At 35.1% G+C, this 21,336-nt stretch overlaps 1 protein-coding gene across 3 annotated transcripts; it reads right to left on the bottom strand.

Annotated features, from left to right (window-relative positions):
• Window positions 1–752: 752 nt before the first annotated feature.
• On the bottom strand, window positions 753–21,109 carry LOC127844352 (mucolipin-3-like). 3 transcript variants are annotated; one of them, XM_052374473.1, is made up of 16 exons: window positions 20,902–21,109; window positions 19,836–20,273; window positions 19,060–19,108; window positions 16,091–16,278; window positions 15,302–15,398; window positions 14,350–14,444; window positions 13,770–13,878; window positions 13,222–13,339; window positions 12,848–12,938; window positions 12,418–12,517; window positions 11,578–11,708; window positions 4,337–4,474; window positions 3,976–4,086; window positions 3,741–3,863; window positions 2,362–2,583; window positions 753–1,827 (listed from the first exon to the last, which is right to left on the bottom strand). In XM_052374473.1, exons 2-16 carry the CDS (start codon window positions 19,923–19,925, stop codon window positions 1,435–1,437), a joined length of 2,055 nt encoding a protein of 684 aa, XP_052230433.1. In that variant the 5' UTR covers window positions 19,926–20,273; window positions 20,902–21,109; the 3' UTR covers window positions 753–1,434. The 3 variants fall into 3 exon arrangements, with proteins under 3 accessions (XP_052230433.1, XP_052230434.1, XP_052230432.1); XM_052374474.1 differs by lacking the exon at window positions 20,902–21,109 and adding an exon at window positions 20,722–20,866; XM_052374472.1 differs by lacking the exon at window positions 20,902–21,109 and having other exon boundaries at window positions 19,836–20,339.
• Window positions 21,110–21,336: the final 227 nt, after the last annotated feature.

Consider the following 21,336-nt stretch of genomic DNA (forward strand, 5'->3'; position numbering starts at 1 on the left):
TTCATTCTTGTAAATTGGTTATCAAAACATTAAATAAGCCGAGCAACTCTCAGTCGACTGATTTTTAAAGCGAGTTATACAGATGTTCGAATTTCCGCTCTTCACACATCCGAAGTTATTCGCGAAAAAAATACTGCCAATATGCGCTTTTCACATGCCTGATATCAAGGTATTTGGGAGCTGCCGCGCAAGATGAAACGAATTTAAAACGAGGCTGATAATGTGGAAGCTGGGATAGTCTGTAGATATATTATAATGTTAAGTCGATTATATGTTCAAATTGTGTCGATACACGTTGAAGTAAATAATTGAATTGCGTCTACATTAACATATTTTAAGTTCTTTGTTTACACTAACACACTTGTGTAACACAATGTCAATCCCGGTAATTTCATCAGCTAATGCGTATTGTGCCGTTAGTCTTTTTCTGAATGATCAAATGAAAATAAAGATATATTTAACCATGATAAGATTCATTAACGCATTGTTTTATAAAACTTATCTTTATATGAAATGCGTTCCTTGCTGTAATTTTAGCTTTTGAACATGAAAAAAATCTCATCATGGTTATCACCGTCTCTTTCTTCGCCTGTGGTCCCGTCTGAGACATAGCCAACCAGCTTTTCCCTTTTTGAATGTTCATATTCAATGCAATCCTTATGATCATGTTATGACTTCTTTTGTATACGAATTTGAATTGTACAGAGATTAACATACATGTATGTAATCACTAACCTGGAAAGTACATTAAATATTTATAACAATCTAACTTTATTTCTTAAAGAAAAAACTGTTTATTACATACTGGTATGTTTTCAACATATATATTATAAAGTATATAAAATATATAATACATTGTAATGCCAAACAAAATGCAATCAAATGTGACAACCTGTATTGTTATAAAAAGGACCTGTCTGTAAAAAGGCTCACCTTTATTGCATTGTAATGCAAACTGTGACACGATTATACATATTTATTACTTAATTACTTAACTTCATAATTTATAATAAAGCTGTGTGTTTCACATGTCAATGAAAATGCAATATATTGCAGAAAGGGGAACTATGGTTTAAAATAGTTAAATATCGTATATGAATTGTCGTTCAGAAAACCATTTAAATATCGACACGATACATTAGCTAGAAAGTTGAGATCATGATTTTAATGGGTACCGGAATATACAAAAGTCTCTTTCACAGCGATAGTGGGCTTTTATGTGTACACTATATTAAAATAGGAAAATTTAACTGTATTGCTCTTGAAAAATTAAAAACATATTCACGGCCTTGCCTTCAGTGTTTTCAAGGAGGTTCACGCAGTTTAATTCATGGTGTGTTTTGATTGCCCAAACTTGTAGAAGCAAACGAGCATCAATTGACCTGAATCAATATCAGTAATACCAAACTTGGATGATTTTATTATTAATTGTGGTTATTTGTTGTCTTCCAGCCAAAACCTCAAGAAGACAAAATTCGTAACACTGCATCGTAATTGCATGCAACTGAATGTAACTGTATCAATAAACCAGGCGAAACATCGTTTGCTGTTGCTATGCGTTACTCCTTGAGAATGGGCGAGCATACAGTCGCCGTTAAGAAAATCAAACATGCATATTGTCTCCATTTTCGCCTTGAGGTTTTGATACTCAAGTCCCATTTGTCTGGTTATTGAACACATTTGATTTACTTCGGTCTCCTGATCAGGCTGTTGAAGCAAGTCTTCCAAGGTTTGCTTCATATGGCCATTTTCTTGCTGGCTTATGTACCGGTAAAACACTCTCTCAAATCTCGTTATGTCGCTATTTAAGACCTCGCCGTTTTCTTTCTAAATATATAAACATAACATTAGGAGTATATATATTTATTAGTGTACGCCTTTACTTAACATTTCTAGTCTTATAATAATCATACGTTTTGCATATCAATCCACATACTATCATTCTAAATCCATTCTTGGTATTTTCATGATGCATAGTGTATATGCTTACCCTAATTACAAGTTTGTATGTGCTGATTAAGATATAACTTAAACTTGTGGCCTGTCTCGTTAAAATCATTTGAAGCAAAGCAAATATAGAATACATAATTTATGTAACTCTCATTTTATGACATGCGTATATCCAATTTACTTGTGTCACAATTTCGTATTCAATTACATTCTTACATAGTCATCGCAAACTCTCTTTCAAATTCAATATGAAAGTCAATTTAAGTTAATTATATTTTCTATAACTTCCGCTTCATGAGTACAATTGCTTATGAATAAATTTATTTTCGTACTCTTCCATTCGTAAACGCCAACGAAAACGTTTATCTAAATCATTTTATACATGTACCTCACGCATTTACATGTACTCACTTTCATGATGATTTCATAGGCGCTGTTGAAGAGGGCAATAAGGAGGTTCAGGATGATGATCGTGAAGAGGATGATGAAGCTGTAAGTGAGGATGCGCAGACTGGTCTGCACATATCCTGGATCCCCGACGGCATCCTTGCTCAAGCCGCTGAAGGTGGCGAACACATCATCACCCTGGGTCAAGGCGAACAGCGCGTCCGCCGACATCCCAATGTTTTGGAACTTGAAAGAGCATAATAGACGCTTCTATAGATGCCGATCATATTAATTGGTCTGCAATATTATCAAAGCATCGCACTAGGATATCGCATCTTTAGTGATTCAACAGCCTGGTACAAAAGAGCACGTTCATTTTTGTGATTTTCTCAGCGAATATGGTAATGTTTGGCGATGATTGTAAATTTATGGAATAATGGAACGTTATATTTTAACAAAAGTTTGGGAATGGTTTCAACGTATCGTGGAATACCCGGGATCCGTCTATTAGGTATCGCACACACAAATCATCGTGATAAGTGTGTGGATATTGTGTACGAACAACATGCGTGCATACTATACAATCTACATAAAATGCTTTAGGACTTTTGGAAGAAGAAAAGGTAACTAAATTCCTCATTCATACAGTGTTGTACACAATTTTGGTTGTTAAAACGATAATAAACGTTGTGAAAAAATGCAAATTGTTATAGTAATCGTGCTATTTCTAAATACGCATACATTGAAAAAAGTTATCTTTTTTAACATTCTCTATACGCATAAAATTACTTCCAGCTACTTATTGATTGTCAATTTTATAATCACTATAGACATACAAACACCTCAGACAGCAGCGTAACCGATCAAGTACGTCTCGAGCAAACACCTTAACTTGTTTCAATTGACCTATGCAGCTAATTTGTTATGATATTCTTATCCCGTACATAAAATATATACGGTTTTCAATTGCTCATCTTAACTCGTACAGAAAACTGATTTTAATTGGCTAAGTCAGGTACACTTCTGACCTGCTTTGTTCCATGTTAGGTCAGTAGCTTTAAATGTCTCGAGTAATTAAAGAGAAGGAAGCAATGAAGATGACGTCATTTCATACCATGTATTTATTTTTTTCTGTTATTATGTTAATGCTGTAAAATCAATGGTACTCGGTACGATAAATAGTAACAGCCTTCTTACCGACCCGAACATGAAACATATGGTAATAAATTAGTTGTTTGCTTTAGAAAAGCTCTCACCCATTATTAATTTACTTACCCTGTAACAGACCGTACGGGGTTAGTAAGAAGCAGTGTTTATAATAATATTCTACGGTGAAGTGCCAATTAATGTATGATAATTAATGATTGTAAATTGCTATCCAAACATAATCGCACGGAACTTACCTTGAAGTGATACACGCCTAAAGCCACGTAGGCGCAAAACAAGTAGCCGACAAAGAGTATGGATGCGCAGACCAAGAAGGCCAAGACGTTCCATTTGGCATAGTAGAGGGTGTGGAACAACAACTGAAAACAGTCTGCAGTTCAAACGGTTTTGCACATAACGTCATGTAAGTAAAACGTGGTATTGCAGTTAAGTACTTAAGTAATATTATATATATATATCACTGTGCCCTACCGAGACCTTGACGTGAACTTTGAGGTATCGCATCACGCAGATCCAGGCCAGCAAACACCCCAGACCGATGTTCACCGCCATCTTATCGAACGTCTGTAGCTGCACAAATGTCTGTAATGATATTGGAGCATGTACCATTCTTTTGGAGTGCTGCTTCCGTAGTTGCTATTTGTAACGCATATACTAACATTAATAGTAATAATATAAGTTATATAATGTTTATAAATAGTACTACTACTGTGCAATTTCTAGTACATTTCTAATAATACTACCATACTATGTGTACTCCTTTTGCTACTGCTACTACAAAAAATTATAATAATAATAATAATAATAACTGCAATCATTATCTACCACATACCTGTTTTGTAAATTCCTGGATGACATTGAAAGTCCCGGCAATTGCGAATGCGTCTCCTGTGATAGACGGTACGATCCACCAGCGTCCAAGGTACGACAGATCATTGAACCTTCTTTTCGTGCTGCCAGTGAGTTGTATCTGTAGATAACAGTATACAGTAAAGAATCAAAGCGCTGTAGGCGTTGAAAGCCTGGGGCTAGGTTTAGTGTGACGTAAAATGCATTTAGGATGTTTTGTCCGAATTTCTCCCTTTGTCCGAATTTATACGGATTGACCCTAGCGTTTGAGTGCAGAAGCTCAGAGTCTGCAAGAAAAGACAATAGTTGTGTATATACTACAGTGTACATAGACGGTGGAGGACAACACGATACTGGTTGTGGGAGAGGTTCGTCTAAATAGGCGGCGAAGATATGCAACAACAACATGGGCGCAAAAAACTGTTATTGTTGGCGTCAAATAAATACCTTTCAATAGCCTTAAATATTTTTCTATTACATAATTAACAGATCAGGAAAACACTCATACTTCCTTTGTAATGTGTATACAAAAGAAAATCCACTTAAGCCCAAGTCTAACTTTTGCCGGTAGAGCCCCGGTCCATCCCGGTTTGCTAACGCCGGTCGACCGGCGAAAACCGGGATGATTCGTAGACATTTTTTAACGCAGTCACACTATTTCCCGGTGCCGCCCCGGATGAAGCCGGTCAACAGCCCGGCAGAGTCCCGGGTTGACCGGACTGGCTACGGTTTATCCCGGTAAAGCCCCGGCAGAGCCCCTGTTGTCGCCGGTAGTGCCCCGGTGAAAGCCGGCAGCGTCCCGGCATAGCCCCGGTTGTCGCCGGTAGTGCCCCGGTGAAAGCCTGCAGCGTCCCGGCTGAGCCCCGGTATACCGTTACACCGCCGGCACTCACCGTGTCTATACTGGCATCAGACCCCGGCAGAGCTACGGCAACGCCCCGGTTTCACCCCGGTCGTCGCCGGTAATGCCACGGCGGAGCCCCGGTGAATGCCGGTGGCATTCCGGCAGAGCGCCGGTTTTCTTATGTACCGTAGCTATACCGGGACTCTAACGGCATTCATTAAAATGAAAGAAAAGAAAATTGTATGAAAAAGTTAACGCTTTCTGCGCAGATTGAGGGTGTTGACATGTTGATTTTCTCTTCTTTCTTCGCATATTTCCAAGTATTGTGGTATTCTGCATTGATCATTAAAGATTAAATACAATTCACCGTACAAATTTTTTTTTTTACATTTTCAGTTTTGAACCCCCCCCCCCAAAAAAAAAAATCTCCATTTTTTGTGAACCATTTATTTACAAAATTCACTCCCATTCATCCAAATGTTGAACAAACAACACTTTTTAGTATGTTTTAATATATAAATGCATAATATATACAAATATGATAGTTTATAACATGTGACAAAAGGAATAAAGAAAAAATTAACAAACAAGTGATGTCATCATCCTTCGAAAACGAGAAAAATTGCAATCTCTAGTCACGAGTCTTTTTTAAAATAAATTGTCAAAAAAAAACATGGCAAAAGGAAATTACAATCTTTGAACATAGAAATCATCTACAATGTATGCTTGAATGAAAAATAAAGAAAACAAGAGCTGTCAGAGGACAGCGCGCTCGACTATTCGAGTGCTTGACAGTATAACATTAGCCATCATGGGGAAATTGTTCAAATTATTCAATAAGGTCACGGTAATAGTTCAGGTATATTTTCAACAATCCATTGAACATTTGAAAAGACATAAAACAAACTAATAAGATTTTTTTTCAAGTTTGATAGCAATAACTTGGGTGGGATGTTTGGACGGTCTTTCAAAAATAAAGTAAATTAATATTTGTTGTTTTTTTTATGTCCCCCACTTTTGCAGTATTTCAATATTCAAGATAGCAACTTGATATTTAACATGCATGTGTATCTCATGAAGCTGCACATTTTGAGTGGTGAACGGTCAAGGTCAAGGTCATCCTTCAAGGTCAGATGTCAAATATATGTGGCCAAAATCGCTCATTTTATGAGTTCTTTTGCAATATTGAAGATAGCAACTTGATATTTGGCATGCATGTGTATCTCATGGAGCTGCACATTTTGAGTGGTGAAAGGTCAAGGTCAAGGTCATCCTTCAAGGTCAGAGGTCAAATATATGTGGCCCATATCGCTTATTTTATGAATACTTTTGCAATATTGAAGATAGCAACTTGATATTTGGCATGCATGTGTATCTCATGGAGCTGCACATTTTGAGTGGCGAAAGGTCAAGGTCATCCTTCAAGGTCAAATATATGGGTCAAAATTGCTCATGTAATGTCACTTCTGCAATATTGAAGCTAGCAATTTTATATTTGAAATGCATGTGTATCTCATGGAGCTGCACATTTTGAGTGGTGAAGGGTCAAGGTCAAGGTCATCCTTCAAGGTCTAACATCATATAGGGGTCAAGGTCATCCTTCAAGGTCAAACATCATATAGGGGGACATTGTGTTTCACAAACACATCTTGTTTAATCATGTTTGAAAGAAAAAAATATTATTTTTGGGTTGGGTAGGGGGCGGGGGTTGAGCGGGGGTATGATGTGGGGTGTGGTCATTTATAAGACAATTTTTCAAAAATAAAAAATAAAAAAAATTAGGGGGGGGCTGGGGGGTGCAGGGATTCTGGGTTGGGGCGTGGGGTATTGTTTTGTTTGGGTGGAGTCCATTGTTGTATTCAGGTAAGTGTTGTATTGTCAAATTATGAATAAAATCGTATCATACATAACAAAAATTTATTCTTGTGACATTGAGAGTCAAGGTCATTCAAAGGTAAAGGTCAAATTTAACTTGCCAGGTACAGTATTCTCATGGTAGTAAGAAAAATATTTGAAGTTTGAAAGCAATAGCTTTTATACTTTAGAAGTCAAGTGGATCTAAACACAAAATTTAAGAAAATATTCAGTTACTAAGACAAAAAAGGGGCCATAATTCTTAAAAAAATGCTTGATACAGTTGTCTGCTCTTGTTTATAGATTGGGGTCATGTTGGTAGAAAAGTTTGCAAAAGATGAAAGCAATATGTCAAGGGATATTGAAAATATTTGAGGTGGTACGAAAACTTTAACATAGATTTATCAATAATATGCATATTCTAAATGGAAAAAGGGCCATAATTCTAACAAAATGCTTGATACAGTTGTCTGCTCTTGTTTATAGATTGGGGTCATGTTGGTAAAAAAGTTTGCAAAATATGAAAGCAAAAGGTCAAGGGACATTGAAAATATTTGAGGTGGTACGCAAACTTTAACATAGATTTATCAATAATATGCATATTCTAAGTGAAAAAAGGGACATAATTCTTACAAAATGCTTGATACAGTTGTCTGCTCTTGTTTAAATGTTGGGGTCATGTTGGTAAAGAAGTATGCAAAATATTAAAGCAATATGTCAAGGGAGGGACATAGGAAATATTTGGGGTGGTACGCAAACTTTAACATTAATAATATGCATATTCTAAGTGAAAAAAGGGCCATAATTCATACAAAATGCTTGATACAGTTGTCTGTTCTTTTTTAAAGGTAGGGGTCATGTTGGTAAAGAAGTAAGCAAAATATTAAAGCAATATGTCAAGGGACATAGGAAATAGTTGGGGTGGTACGCGAACTTTAACATTAATAATATGCATATTCTAAGTGAACAAAGGGCCATAATTCTTACAAAATGCTTGATACAGTTGTCTGCTCTTGTTTATAGGTTGGGGTCATGTTGGTTAAGAAGTATGCAAAATATTTAAGCAATATGTCAAGACATATAGGAAATATTTGGGGTGGTACGCAAACTTTAACATTTGCAAGCTCACGTTCACACCGGGGTGAGAAGGATAGCTCCACTATATATATTTCATATATAATAGTCGAGCTAAAAATGGGGGTCACCAGTGAAAACGAAAAGTTCCCGCTTTACAATCAAGGTCACCCCCTTTTCCAGAAACGCCATACTGAATTTGAGATTTTTATATGTGAGCATAAAGATGAGCTAAATGTTCAAAAATTATTATAAATAGATAAAAAAAGAGGAAAAGCCTATAATAAACTCATAAACATACAAACATACATACATCTCATATATCATGTGTGAGATGGAACCTACTCACTGCAGTAAGATTTGCTAACCTAGTTTGAAATTGCAAGTGAAATGCGTTCTTCTATAAATAAGACTTGAAAATTTTACAGGGAAATAACAACATTAATAATTAAGTAACAAGGCACATTTAATCATTCAATCAAACACGTTTAAAGGAAAATAGATTTATCAATTTATCAATGACTAGTGATACTAGTGATATTAAACATTAAACTTATTATGACAAACAAAACAAATACATGATTGTCATGGTAGTTCTTTGAAGAACTTCCACAGGTTGGAATAAGTGTCTCCAAAAGACGCTTGGCATTGGTGACCCTGGGCTGACCGTCAGTTATTCATTATGGAAATGTTCTTGAGACCATCGCGTTCAAAGATTATTTTAAGATGCATAAGGTTGAGTCCAGAGCCAGCTATAACATTTATGTTGTTGCAGCATTGAACTGTAAACAAGAACACTCAGTGACTGCAAGTTCCTAGCTTTTTTCTGGGTTGAATTTGAGTCCATAATCTGTCTGGTTTCATTTTCCTCCTGCACAAGTAATCAGCATACAATGTATCACTGAAAAGATAACACCATTGTTCCTTTGAAGTTGATATTTGACTAGTACATGTAGTTATATTCAGGCACGTTCATAAGAACGTCAATAAGTTTCAGTCGAAGAAAATTATGCATAATTGCAAATTGTGTATGAATAATTTTAACTATTTTTATTTATTAAAATAAAAATATTTGGTCTTTTCTTATTTATTTGGCTTCAATAAACCTTCTCAAAGTTGTTTATATAAATTGACCACATTTTCTTCATGTTTTATTTAACAAAACAATCATATACAGATGTCAAATACACAAGCACTTGTATAGGAGTAAGTGTGACATAATCCATTATGATATGCGTCATCGTTTTTATTTATTCAGACATTCACGACATAGCATGTCATTACTAGTATTTTATATGATACACCCTTTTAAACTGGATTAATAAGTAAGTGGAAACACCACATATATACATTCTTCATCCACATGTTAATACCAAATACATGTATTATCCCTACTGGATATGAAACTGACTATTAACGTAACATTTTATTTATTACTTAAATCATTGGTTCTACATTAACAATCACATAAATCAGTGAAATACCTACTTCGCTTCCAACTAATAAGCCTGTCTGCTATAAAGGAGATAGTTAAAACTTGATGAATGGTCCTTCCTGCATGTATTTCCATTTTTTTTTAAGTTCAATTGATCATTGGAACATACAGTGTTGACAAAAAGTAATTAACCGTTCCTAGGTTAACCAATGTTGTTGATCATTGCTGAAAAGATAATAAATATGAAGCATTTTAATTTGGATAACCATAATACATAATTAGGTGATCACACAAGTAGCAGTCATTGGCATATCATTTTCAGAATAGTAATTTTAGTATTTGGGACATAATATACCTTTTTGTTTTTTGTTTGAGGAAAACATCATTACTTGGTCATAAAATTCAAATATGCTGTCCTTGATTTCCATGCATTTACAACACAACTTTTTCCTTACATGGCATATTTTCTTTTTCAAAATGAAAGCAAATATGAGCTTGATTATGTGGTAAAAATCACTGACAGGGTGCAATTTTCCTACAAAATCTACTTTACTCCAATTATGAATAATGAAACTGTTATACTTGAAAAAAAAAATTGCATAATCCATGTACGTTCCTGTTCCGAGCTTTGTGTTGATAGCAAAACAAGGCATTCCTTTCTTGAAAAGTTGAAGACTCTTCTTTACGTGATGGGTTTTGCCGTACGATAACCCGTTCACATGGCTACAGTCATCACACAAGCATAAATCCACTTTATCCCTTTTTACTGCTCACCAACAATATTAAATTTTGTAAGTGACACGGGTTCTAAACGTTATTCTTCACAGTGGTCAAAATTTTCAAGCGTTTGACATTCGTATTTCCAGGAATCGTTTTCTTCATAAATATCAACACTGCCATGCATTAGTTGACGTTTATCATTAACCCCAGTCACATTAATATTAACAATAATAACACTTTTATTAATCTTTCTCTTTCAATATAGCAAATTGCTTTTTTTTAAACGACCCAATCTGTCAGGTACAATGTCGGCCATATTTGTTGTCATTGTATTTAGCTTGCGTATCCTACATTCAGTATTCCATAGCGTATTTATAGAATATTCGTAGTTTTCCGCACATTCCCGGATAACGTTCGGAGTGACGGATATGTACGAAAGATATTGCACGAAGTTCTTTAGAGTGCTAATACCTTAAAAAAATAATCAGAAAAAATTATTCTTACTGTCTCCGTAGACACTCGTATATTTTCGGCCTAGACCGTCAAGTGAGGAACTTATTCTCGCATGAATATGCGAACAATAATACAGAATATGTCGTACCCAATGCTTAGCAATTTTTATCTTCAATAATATTTTTTTACACGTTTTATGACACTGTCATGTTATATAGTGATGTTCTGTATTTACAATGCGGATTATTGAGATCTGCGAAGAACTTCTTTGCAGGGACCTATTTGTTTGTATAGGTCCCTCTTCTTTGATTGCGCATGAATGACCGCCAAGTGGTAAATCGGACTTTTGGGAATTCATTCATTCGTGGATGTTTTGGCAGCCAGCCAATTCTGAATGTCTCAGAAATTTGTATCATTACTATGGCCTTAGGGCTTCGCCCCAGGCCAAAAACTGTTTCAGACATGAATGTATCATAAGATCTTTCATTAAAACAAATTATAATTGAATAGATATACATGTTTAGATCTGTAAGTACATGTATAGATATGTGAGTAAGGTTGTTTTGCGGTTTAGTCTGCATATATTTTCTTTATAAACAAACACAGTAAAATCTCACTAATATGACCATTCAAGGTTCTTACAAAAAATTGCTCTGAATTGTGTTATCAACGAACTTTGGAATCCAACCAGAACATGTATAAAAGTCTTTATAGTTTCATGTAAGTACCTGTTTATTTAACAATCAAAAGGCTATAGCTATTTCAAATGGTGTTCTATTTATGTGTTAAATTGATTATTATTATAATGTTTTATATTTTCAATTAGTCATGCAAATTTACTTACCCCGCCACATAGTCGAACGTATGCGACTATAATTCCGATAACTGTGACAACATCGACACACATATTCACTATAGCAAACGCGAGGGTCGATTTTATCAGATCCAGGGAAACACTTTTGTACCATTGGTCATCTGAAATAAATTGCATGAACATTTAAAATCATGAACTCTCTTTATTAACGGTTCAAAGGCAGTGACCGCGATCTATTCTGCGTTATGTTATGTGTTGTGTTGTGCGTGTTGTTTTGCGTTGTTATCGGCACTTGGTATCTAAATTAAAAAACATGCGGGTTGCAATAAGGGTTGTTTTTGAAATTTAATTAATTTATTGGGTCAATTACGAGGAAATACAGGATTCATTCTGCGGTGTAAATAACTTTTCACGCACTTTACTTAAGCATATCAATGTAGGAAATTAAATATAATATTATACAAAATGCAAAATTTGATAATTGCAAAGTATGTATCCAACTCATGACGTCGGAGCCGTACGAAGAAATAACAGTAGATATCGCCTTAATCAAATGTGGTATCCTTATTGGTGAATAAACATATCCACCCTATAGATATATAGAACAGTCAAAATTGTGACGTCAAACTGTAAACACAAAAAGTGCCAAACGAACAGCCCGATATTAAGGAATGTATTAAATAAGGTATAATTATAAATACCGAGTAGTATACGTTCTTATTTGCCAATTTTATTTTTGTCGAAATCAGAATTGTTTAATAGCGGCCCGTTTAATAAGTTTAAGCTGATTCGGTAACTACTGCAATATAAAACAAACCACTAAATTTTCTGCATGGTCCACACTTTTCTCCCAACAACCAAAACTAATACCTGTTGCATTGATTCCCATCGATTTGCATAATACTTGTTCAGTTTGCGTTTCCAATCTAACTTCTACCTGCCCATCATGGTCAATGTCGTTGAAAAGCACCTGAAATACGTATAATATCACATATGCCATGTGTAAGATACATATTAAGACCAACAACATCCAGAGATTGTACAGTTTGTGGTCAAACCTTAGTCTTAATCCAGGCTAGCGACCATCTTGCTTGAAACATCCACCAGGAAATTCCAATAACACATTGCAAAAAGATCTTTTGTTTGTTTAAGTATTTATTTTAAATAAGTAATTGACAGTTTTGACAACAAAATACATGCATTAAGCAATGTAAAAAGCTAACACCGTATAAAAGCCGAAGATTTATATGTTGCCTAATGTATGCCATTTATATGAGTCAACAATTATGTCACAGGTTACCGTTAAATTTATTTGTAAGCAGCAAGCCCCATCGTCCGGCTGGTGGACCCGAAATGAATGCAAGTTTGCACTAATGTTGATCGTTAGGATGCTGAAAAAATACATGCGTACATTTTATTTATACTTAACACTAAACGTTTTAGCCCTATAAAGCATAAATGAAGACAATATAAAAATATAAACCCCTGCGTGAAAAAAATAAAAGCGCATCAAATATAAATACCGATTTATTTCGGTGAAAATAACAACAGTTTACAATTGTTGTTTATGATAATTGACTAATTAGAAAGAGTTCAAGTAAAATTAACTTTCTTCAAGTTTATCATGAACTAAGATTAAGTTTCAAATTTACATCATTTTATTAAAGAGCATACTTATGCATGATATCAGAAGCATTCTCGTGCTCTAAGTCCTTCATGACGTCATAAGAATACACTGGCTGTCCTTCGACAGTTGTATTTGTCAAACCATACTTAGGTACAAATTTCAATTCTGAAACAAATAAATCACGCTTGGCATTTGTATTTAACCAGGAAAATATTTACAGAGATACGTTTTCCGTATATTTATCAATAAGAATCTAGTAACTTGTTGATGCCGATTGTTGGTGTTCAAAATATGTCATAAACCGAATAAATGGGGAAGTTTAAGTATAAAGAATTCCATATAAACATGTATAAAATATATTTTCTCAACAATTACAGGTAAGTATAAGGTTAACATAATATATCATGCTAAAGCCATGCACTGTATTAGGTTTATGGGCAGGATAAGTTATTTGCGCTAACAGTAAGGTCTGTAAGTATAATTAAAATCTTCGTGGTACGCTTCGAAATACAGTGCAACATTCCACAACAGTCATCTTTGTTATTAATAAAATTAAAATAGTCAAGAAATAAATGCTCTAAAATTAAATACTTACCTTTGTGATTCGTGACGTCAGTTACTTCGAAATATTTTATCACAAGTTTCATATTGTCCTGAGAAGTTCTGCGAAATGTGCCCGTAGCTATATTATCGGCGTTGTAATACTAGAAAAGCAACATAGCGAAACTTTAATGCGCGAGTTGCCATGCAATAATACATAAATCTTGTAAAGTATTAACATGAAACGCATGGTTTGCTTGTTTGCATCAAACGTGACCTCAGTTGCGATACTTATGATTAAAATACACAACATATCTTATGAAATTTGATATATTGTAATTTTGTTAAAAAGTAGTAACGTAAGTTCTTATGCTTCAACTCATTTGCTAGTGATTAGCAAGACTATGCAATCCATGGAATAGGATTCGAACCTTTACTACCGACCAAAAGCAACCACACATGCCATTTGTATGTTTGTCGACCGCAGATGATGGCATAGACAGGTATCAATTCAAACACTGGTTAATCAATTGGAGAAATTGAATAGCATACTAAATGTTTTGATACATAGTTAAGTATGTTTAAACAGCTTTATGTTTTCACGTTGTAGATATTGAAGACACACACAATAATACCTGAGCGACACTGTAGTTTATTCTGCCTTTGAGATCTTCTATATCATATGCGGCAAAAACTCCAATAGACGGTGGGTACGGAAGTGTTTCATAGGCTAGAATACAACATATGGAAGTGTTTCATAGGCTAGAATACAACATAGACAAAGCACTCACGCAGGTTTTCCAGAAACCAACAGTGTCATCCATTTGACATTACGAATCAGTTAGAAATATTAAATATATAAAGATGAAACATATATAATACATACTATGGAATCATATATTTTTTTTTCAAAACCTAAAGTCAAATCAAGTGAAAATAAATGTTTAAATATAAATGATCCGTTTCGTTGTGCGAACAAAACTTCATGCGTTAAAACGTTTCTTACACCAATTTAAGCTTTGCCACATTGCTGCAGTACTGAGTAGTTATTATTTACATGTACATTAAAAATCAAATTTTGAAACACGCTCAGTGAAAAGTGGTTTTAATGCATGTGCGTAAAGTGTCGTCCAATAGTAGCCTGTGCCGTCCGCACACTTTCACCCCTTACTGCATCAAAGTCAAGAATAGACTTTCTTTACACGAAAAATATCATTAAGCTTAACGTGTTTTCCCTGATTATGCTTATGCTGTGCGGACTGCACAGGCTGATCTGGGACGACAATTTACGCACATGCATTAAACCCCCTTTTCACAGAGCACGGCCCAAATTTAATGTTTATACATTGCATGATTCCACTATACTTCATGTGGTGGACGCACCAGAAGTTCGCAGCCTTTATTTTACAAAAGTATCTTTTATCAATAGTCGCCCGAAATGGTGCATTGGTGTCTAGCTAAAATAATTTAAATCGCAATCCATCGGATCTCAAAGAATCCTTTATGTAGTTATCTCTACATGGAGTCAGTAGGTATCCGCAACCTTATGTTGTTTTCAAAACGAGTATAATGGAATGTTTCACCTACTGGCGTCCCAGTGTAGCAGCAAGATATGCCTCAATGCGGTCTGTCCGTGTAACACGACCGTGCTCAGTCGGGCCCGACATTCACCGACCTTGAATACCTGATGGCAGATAACGATTGTTTTATTGTTCACACGTATGCAACATGTGATACAATTTGAGCAAAAACTTTCGATTTTGACATCAGGAATATTCTTTTTTTTTTACTTTTTCATAAGTTATCTGTTATTGGTTTAAAAGAGTAAACTATGAAAAGCATTGAAAAATAAAAATGTTCTGCCCTGCAGATTAAAAGATCGCAGTGGTATGATAGCTGTGGTGTCCGCATTGCAATCGGGAGGTTCAGAGTAAGACCCACACACTGGGAGCGTTCCCAAGATTTCACGCGAAAGACACCAAGAACTGATTCTACCCAGGATACGGAGCCGAGAGTTAAAACAGTAACTAAATGCTTTTCATTGGACAGACTATTATAGCCTAAGAACAAACTTAACCAGTAAATGTAAATTTGAAATCAACTAGTTTAACAAAATTTCTTTGCAATAAATTCGATTTCTGAAAAGCGGTTTCTGAAAAGATTAACGTTCAAGTGTTCTATATAAAGAGACATATTTAGCCATAGCACCAACTTGACGGTCCTATCTCATGTTTGCAGCAGAGTAGAACAACAAATCTTTGGTAGAAGAAATTACGGAAATTTATCATAAAATAATTAACATTTTCCAGTAAGAAACTTTTATGGGAGAACATAAAGACAGCCATTTGTGTACATGTTTATTGAAAGAATACTTACAAGAATAGTAATCAGCGCAAGTTTAGCGACGTATGCCAGCAGTAGCAAGAAATGCGGCAGACTGATCCATAGAGAGCCGTTGTTGAATTTCAACGGAGAATATATCAGCAAGCGAATGAAGAACTTGAGCCAACAATGCTGACGACTGTGGGTCTCGTCACCAGCTCGAACTTCTTGTGGCGCGTCGGCTAACAGCGAAACGAAAAACGACCAGAAAAATTTGGTATCGTAGAAAAACTCGAAATTGTAAAATAGAGACTTCTGAATTTTATTTGGGTTAAAAGACCGAATGTGATTACAAAAAATCATTATCTTAACACGTGAACGTCGGTAAATCAAACTTGCAGTCGATAACCTAAATGGCAGATACAGGTGAAATCTGAGCCAACGGGTTTTTGTCACTGTGACCTTGACCTTTGACCTAGTGACCTGAAAATCAATAGGGGTCATCTTCCAGTCATGATCAATGTACCTTTGAAGTTTCATGATCCTAGGCCTAATTATTCTTGAGTTATAATCAGGAAACCATTTTACTGTTTCGAGTCACTGTGACCTTGACCTTTGACCTAATGACCTGAATATTAATAGCGGTCATCTGCCAGTCATTATCAATGTATCTATGAAGTTTCATGATCCTAAGCGTAAGCATTCTTGAGTTATCATCAGGAAACCATTTTACTGTTTCGAGTCACTGTGACCTTGACCTTTGACCTAGTGACCTGAAAATCAATAGGGGTCATCTGCCAGTCATGATCAATGTTCCTATGAAGTTTCATGATCTTAGGCGTAAGCATTCTTGAGTTATCATTCGGAAACCATTTTACTGTTTCGAGTCACTGTGACCTTGACCTTTGACCTAGTGACCTGAAAATCAATAGAGGTCATCTGGCAGTCATGATCAATGTACCTATGAAGTTTCATGATCCTTGGCGTAAGCATTCTTGAGTTATCATCCGAAAATCATTTTACTTTTTTATCTCTACATGGAGTCAGTAGGTATCCGCAACCTTATGTTGTTTTCTGTGACCTAGTGACCTGAAAATCAATAGGGGTCATCTGCCAGTCATGACCAATGTACTTATCAAGTTTCATGATCCTAGGCCCAAGCGTTCTTAAGGTAGTGCACCTCTAATGATTTCCCGCGATTTCTTCGAAGGTTGAAGAGCCTACTATTAGGTTCCGTAGCCTAGTGGTTAAGGCGATAGACAAGAAATCTTTTGGGATATTCCCGCGCAGGTTCGAATCCTGCCGACGACGTATACTTTTTTGCGACGCGTTTTATTTATTTTCTAACGTAATTTGATTTAATATGGCATATAAGCTATATTTATTGTTAAATATGTTGCAATTTTTATGCACATTCTTCAATTATTAAAATTAAAACACCGTTATGGCGAAATTGGGTGATTTACTGTTGAAAATACGAACCATGCATGTTGCATTTTTATTTTTATTTCAAAAAGTAAACGGTAAATCTGTCTATTTCTTGGTATTTTTGCTGTATATAGTGTTTCTATAAAAACCAAGTCTAAAATATGACTTAAATGATACTATTTTGAATTTTATGACACTTTGTTTTTAACCGACCCAATTTTTACTTGGCTGAAATCACTTACATTTCATGGCGCTCTTCCATAGATAAAAATTTGTAAAAAATAAATGTCTGTAAAAGAATACTTATTTCATCTTGTTTAAACTTTAAACACCTTTACAGCATCTGTACACACCAACTGCATGCCCATATTTGGAAATTTGAATGAATTATGGAACTTTTATATACCCCAGGGGTGAAAATAAACTGGACAAAAGCCCAGCGTGGGGATGGTTTTGAAAAAATCGGTATATTTTTTTAAAAAGCATGGAAAGCCTACCTACAAATTTGCATGTAGTTCAGTGAAATGATGCTGATTAAGAAAATTATTAATTAGATTATATTTGGATATGTGCCCATTAGAGGTGCACTACCTTAAGTTATCATCCGGAAACCATCTGGTGGACGGACCGACCGACCGACGGACCGACCGACCGACATGAGCAAAACAATATACCCCCTCTTCTTCGAAGGGGGCATAAACATGTATTGAATTTTTTCGCTTGCTATGCTTGCTTGCAACGTACATACATGTACTTCGATTTGGTGTCGTAAACCAGTTTTGGCGAGTCTAGTGTGAGAACGAGTAGCGCAACAAACGAATATGTCGCTACAAACAAAGCTGATCATTTTAAAGCCTGTAAAAACCATTCAACGCATCAACTGTATTTATGTGTATATACTCTACTCAACCGCGATGAAGAACTGCAATGAGTCAACGCAGTTTGTACCTACGGATAAGATGGGCTTTCCCAAAGTAGTGGAGCTCCGGACAACAAAATACTCGAGGATCATCTAGATTTTGGTGGAAAAACACTAAAATGGGGGAAGAGTTGGTACCAACAAAGCTGACCGGTTTTTAATCCCTTAAAATCATGATGGAAAGCAACAGTTGGTTGTGTATTAATGGTCGGTAAACATTGTTTGTACCTACGGATAAGATTTTTTTCAAAGTTATTGAGATATGGTTAACAATAATCGATTAAAGACATTTGTTCGAAAATATTACGGTTTTGTTCACTCTTTCTTTGGCAAGTAAAAACATTATCATCTAATACATACTAATACATGTAATTATTTCACTAGATAACAGCCGCGTGTCATTTATAAGAAGTAGCACGAGCAAGTTAATTTTATAGCTGTGAAAATTCCCTTTGTATGTGATAGATTTATTTAAGAGATAGCAAGACACTGTACATGCATGTATACATTAAACGCAACAACGCACCTTGCGTGCAAGCCGTTAATCAAAAACAAGTATGTGAGAGCACAGTCATTTAAACAGTTTTGTATATTATCTGTTGATTTTTTCAGGCACAATTATTTGCTATCACCACGTAACCATCAGCATCTAAAGGCTTTTCCTCCACTGACTCACCTTCACGAAGCAGTGGGATGGAATTGGATGCATAATTTACCGAGGAGCCCTGCAAATAGACAAAAAAAACTAGTAACTAAGTCGTTTAAATAAATTCCATTGTCATCATTTACACTTTTTAAACTAGTTTAACGTTTAAGATATTCACTAAATGTCAGAATAAACGCAGCACACATATTTGCGTTGGCAGAATGTTTCTCTAGTTTTATTTAGTAATTACATTGTAATGAAATCCAATTTAAATTATTGTTTTAATTGCTTTTTTAATGTGTATAACAAATCTATGGTGTTATATTTTATTTACAAGCTGCAATCCTAAAATAATGAATTAAACAATGTCAAAATAATCACAACTAGCATTTCAGGATTATATCTTTCATGCCGCAGAGTGAAATATATAACATTTATCTTGTCATTCTGCTAGAGTTTGTCTAGTTACAACCACGGACTCTAGATGTCAATATACGCTCCGTGGTACAACGTACTCGGTTGTGTCAAATTAACTGGACTTTATGTTCGTTTTACTGCGAGATAACGTTACGCCAAAACAAAACGTATAATTATACTGTAACTATTTCGTGTAGATGAAAATGCCTATGATGTTGAACGGCAACACAAAAACTGAACGGACATAAACAAGAGTGCGAAAACCGTGTCTAGTACTTACCTTGATAGGTTATTATACATACATGAATGTTTACGCATCATTTAGCAAGTATGTAAACAAGCCATTCAGAAACTGAAATGTAGGTTAAACTCGCTAATGATAAACTTACCATCTTATTCAGAAGTGGTGTTTGCTCTGAATCTTCTTCCTCACTATCCATGTTTATCGAATGGTTTGCAGAAATATCGAAACTTGACATAAAACGGTGTCATTAATTTATAAATGTATAGGAAATATCACTACTGATTTGAACCACAATTCACGCGAAATTCATTTCAGGAAAATGTCCTTAACTTTTACATTATTCATCCGAAAGAGGTCGATGATTGTCACTTAGATTTAACCAATAACACATACAGAGCATTATTACAGTCAAGTTTCCAATAACTCTGGGACGATTAACAATAATCCACAAAATAAAAGTTGCTTCACTTAAAGGCATCGTTTACTGGCTCGATAAAGTTCGTTTTTCATGTGTTTTCTTTGTATACAACGTTATCTTCCTGTTTGTCATATGCCTCTAGCCGGTTTAAGTGTTTTACACGCGCTGTGCAGTCGTAAGTTCAAGTGGTTGATTGTTAGTTTATGAATGAACAATATAATTAATGAATAAATAGTCAAAGTGCAATCACTTAATTATAGTTAATACGGTACATATATATATATTAATTATAGTTAATACGGTACATATATATATATATATATATATATATATATTAATTATAGTTATTACGGTACATATATATATATGTATACGGTATTTGAGGTAAAGTATAAGATCTAGTCTCAGTGTAAAATGAACCACCGGGTACTTAGATTTATCATAAAATAAAATTTCCCCAACACTCCCCCTAGGTACCATACCCCATTCCCCATAGGAAGGTTGATTAAGGTACGATAATCCAGAGAAATCGATAACATGTTATCCACGTCTTTGGATAGTCTTTATAATAGTTCTAACCAAGATTGCCAGAAAAAATACATTTGTTACAAACCGCTGTACATAATGTCTCCATGCACATATTTTTACGTTATCATGACCAGTGCTTTTACAGTAAGTGCGTTTACGCGGAAAATCCAAAATGTTTAAAATAACAAACAACTTTCATATTGACTGTATATACGCATGTATGAAACGCACATGGTAAATATTGCGAAATAAAGAAATCGCTTACAACAAATACAAGTTCAAGTTGTTGTTTTTTCGATTTTGTACACAAACTCGAGAGTTTAACCATACAAGTTGAAGCTTATCTAGCAAAATGACACTTCGGCAAACGATATTTCCCGTATCATTCACTACAAATAATGTCAGAAATAGAAGGTTTTTTTATTTTCTCGCACAAAATGTAATGTACACAAATGTTTTCATTTCGACCTTCATGTACATACTAAAGCATGTAAAACGCGATGTCATTGGTCGAGCTTCACTTAGTGTACTAATCAGATGAAGCGTTTCAAAATAGACCAGTTTGACAATACTACCGCTGTTGCTATTTTTAGATACCATGTGACGCGTCGAATTTCAGAACGAAGCTGAACTTGAAACTTTCTTTGGCGGAGAGTAGCGATGATAATATATCAGTTGATTGTACTTATTTAAATTCAGG

Source organism: Dreissena polymorpha, chromosome 9, assembly GCF_020536995.1.
Source record: "Dreissena polymorpha isolate Duluth1 chromosome 9, UMN_Dpol_1.0, whole genome shotgun sequence".
Classification (NCBI taxonomy): Eukaryota; Metazoa; Mollusca; class Bivalvia; order Myida; family Dreissenidae; genus Dreissena; species Dreissena polymorpha.

What these genes read in the sequence shown, in the direction of transcription:
- LOC127844352 (XM_052374473.1), bottom strand. Translation starts at nt 19,925, where the DNA reads ATGTCAAGTTTCGATATTTCTGCAAACCATTCGATAAACATGGATAGT. An exon ending in TGACGTCACGAATCACAAAG is followed by an intron (nt 13,340 to 13,769) that starts GTAAGTATTTAA and finishes TATTTGTTTCAG; the next exon opens with AATTGAAATTTGTACCTAAG. An exon ending in ACGTTCGACTATGTGGCGGG is followed by an intron (nt 4,475 to 11,577) that starts GTAAGTAAATTT and finishes TGTTATCTACAG; the next exon opens with ATACAACTCACTGGCAGCAC.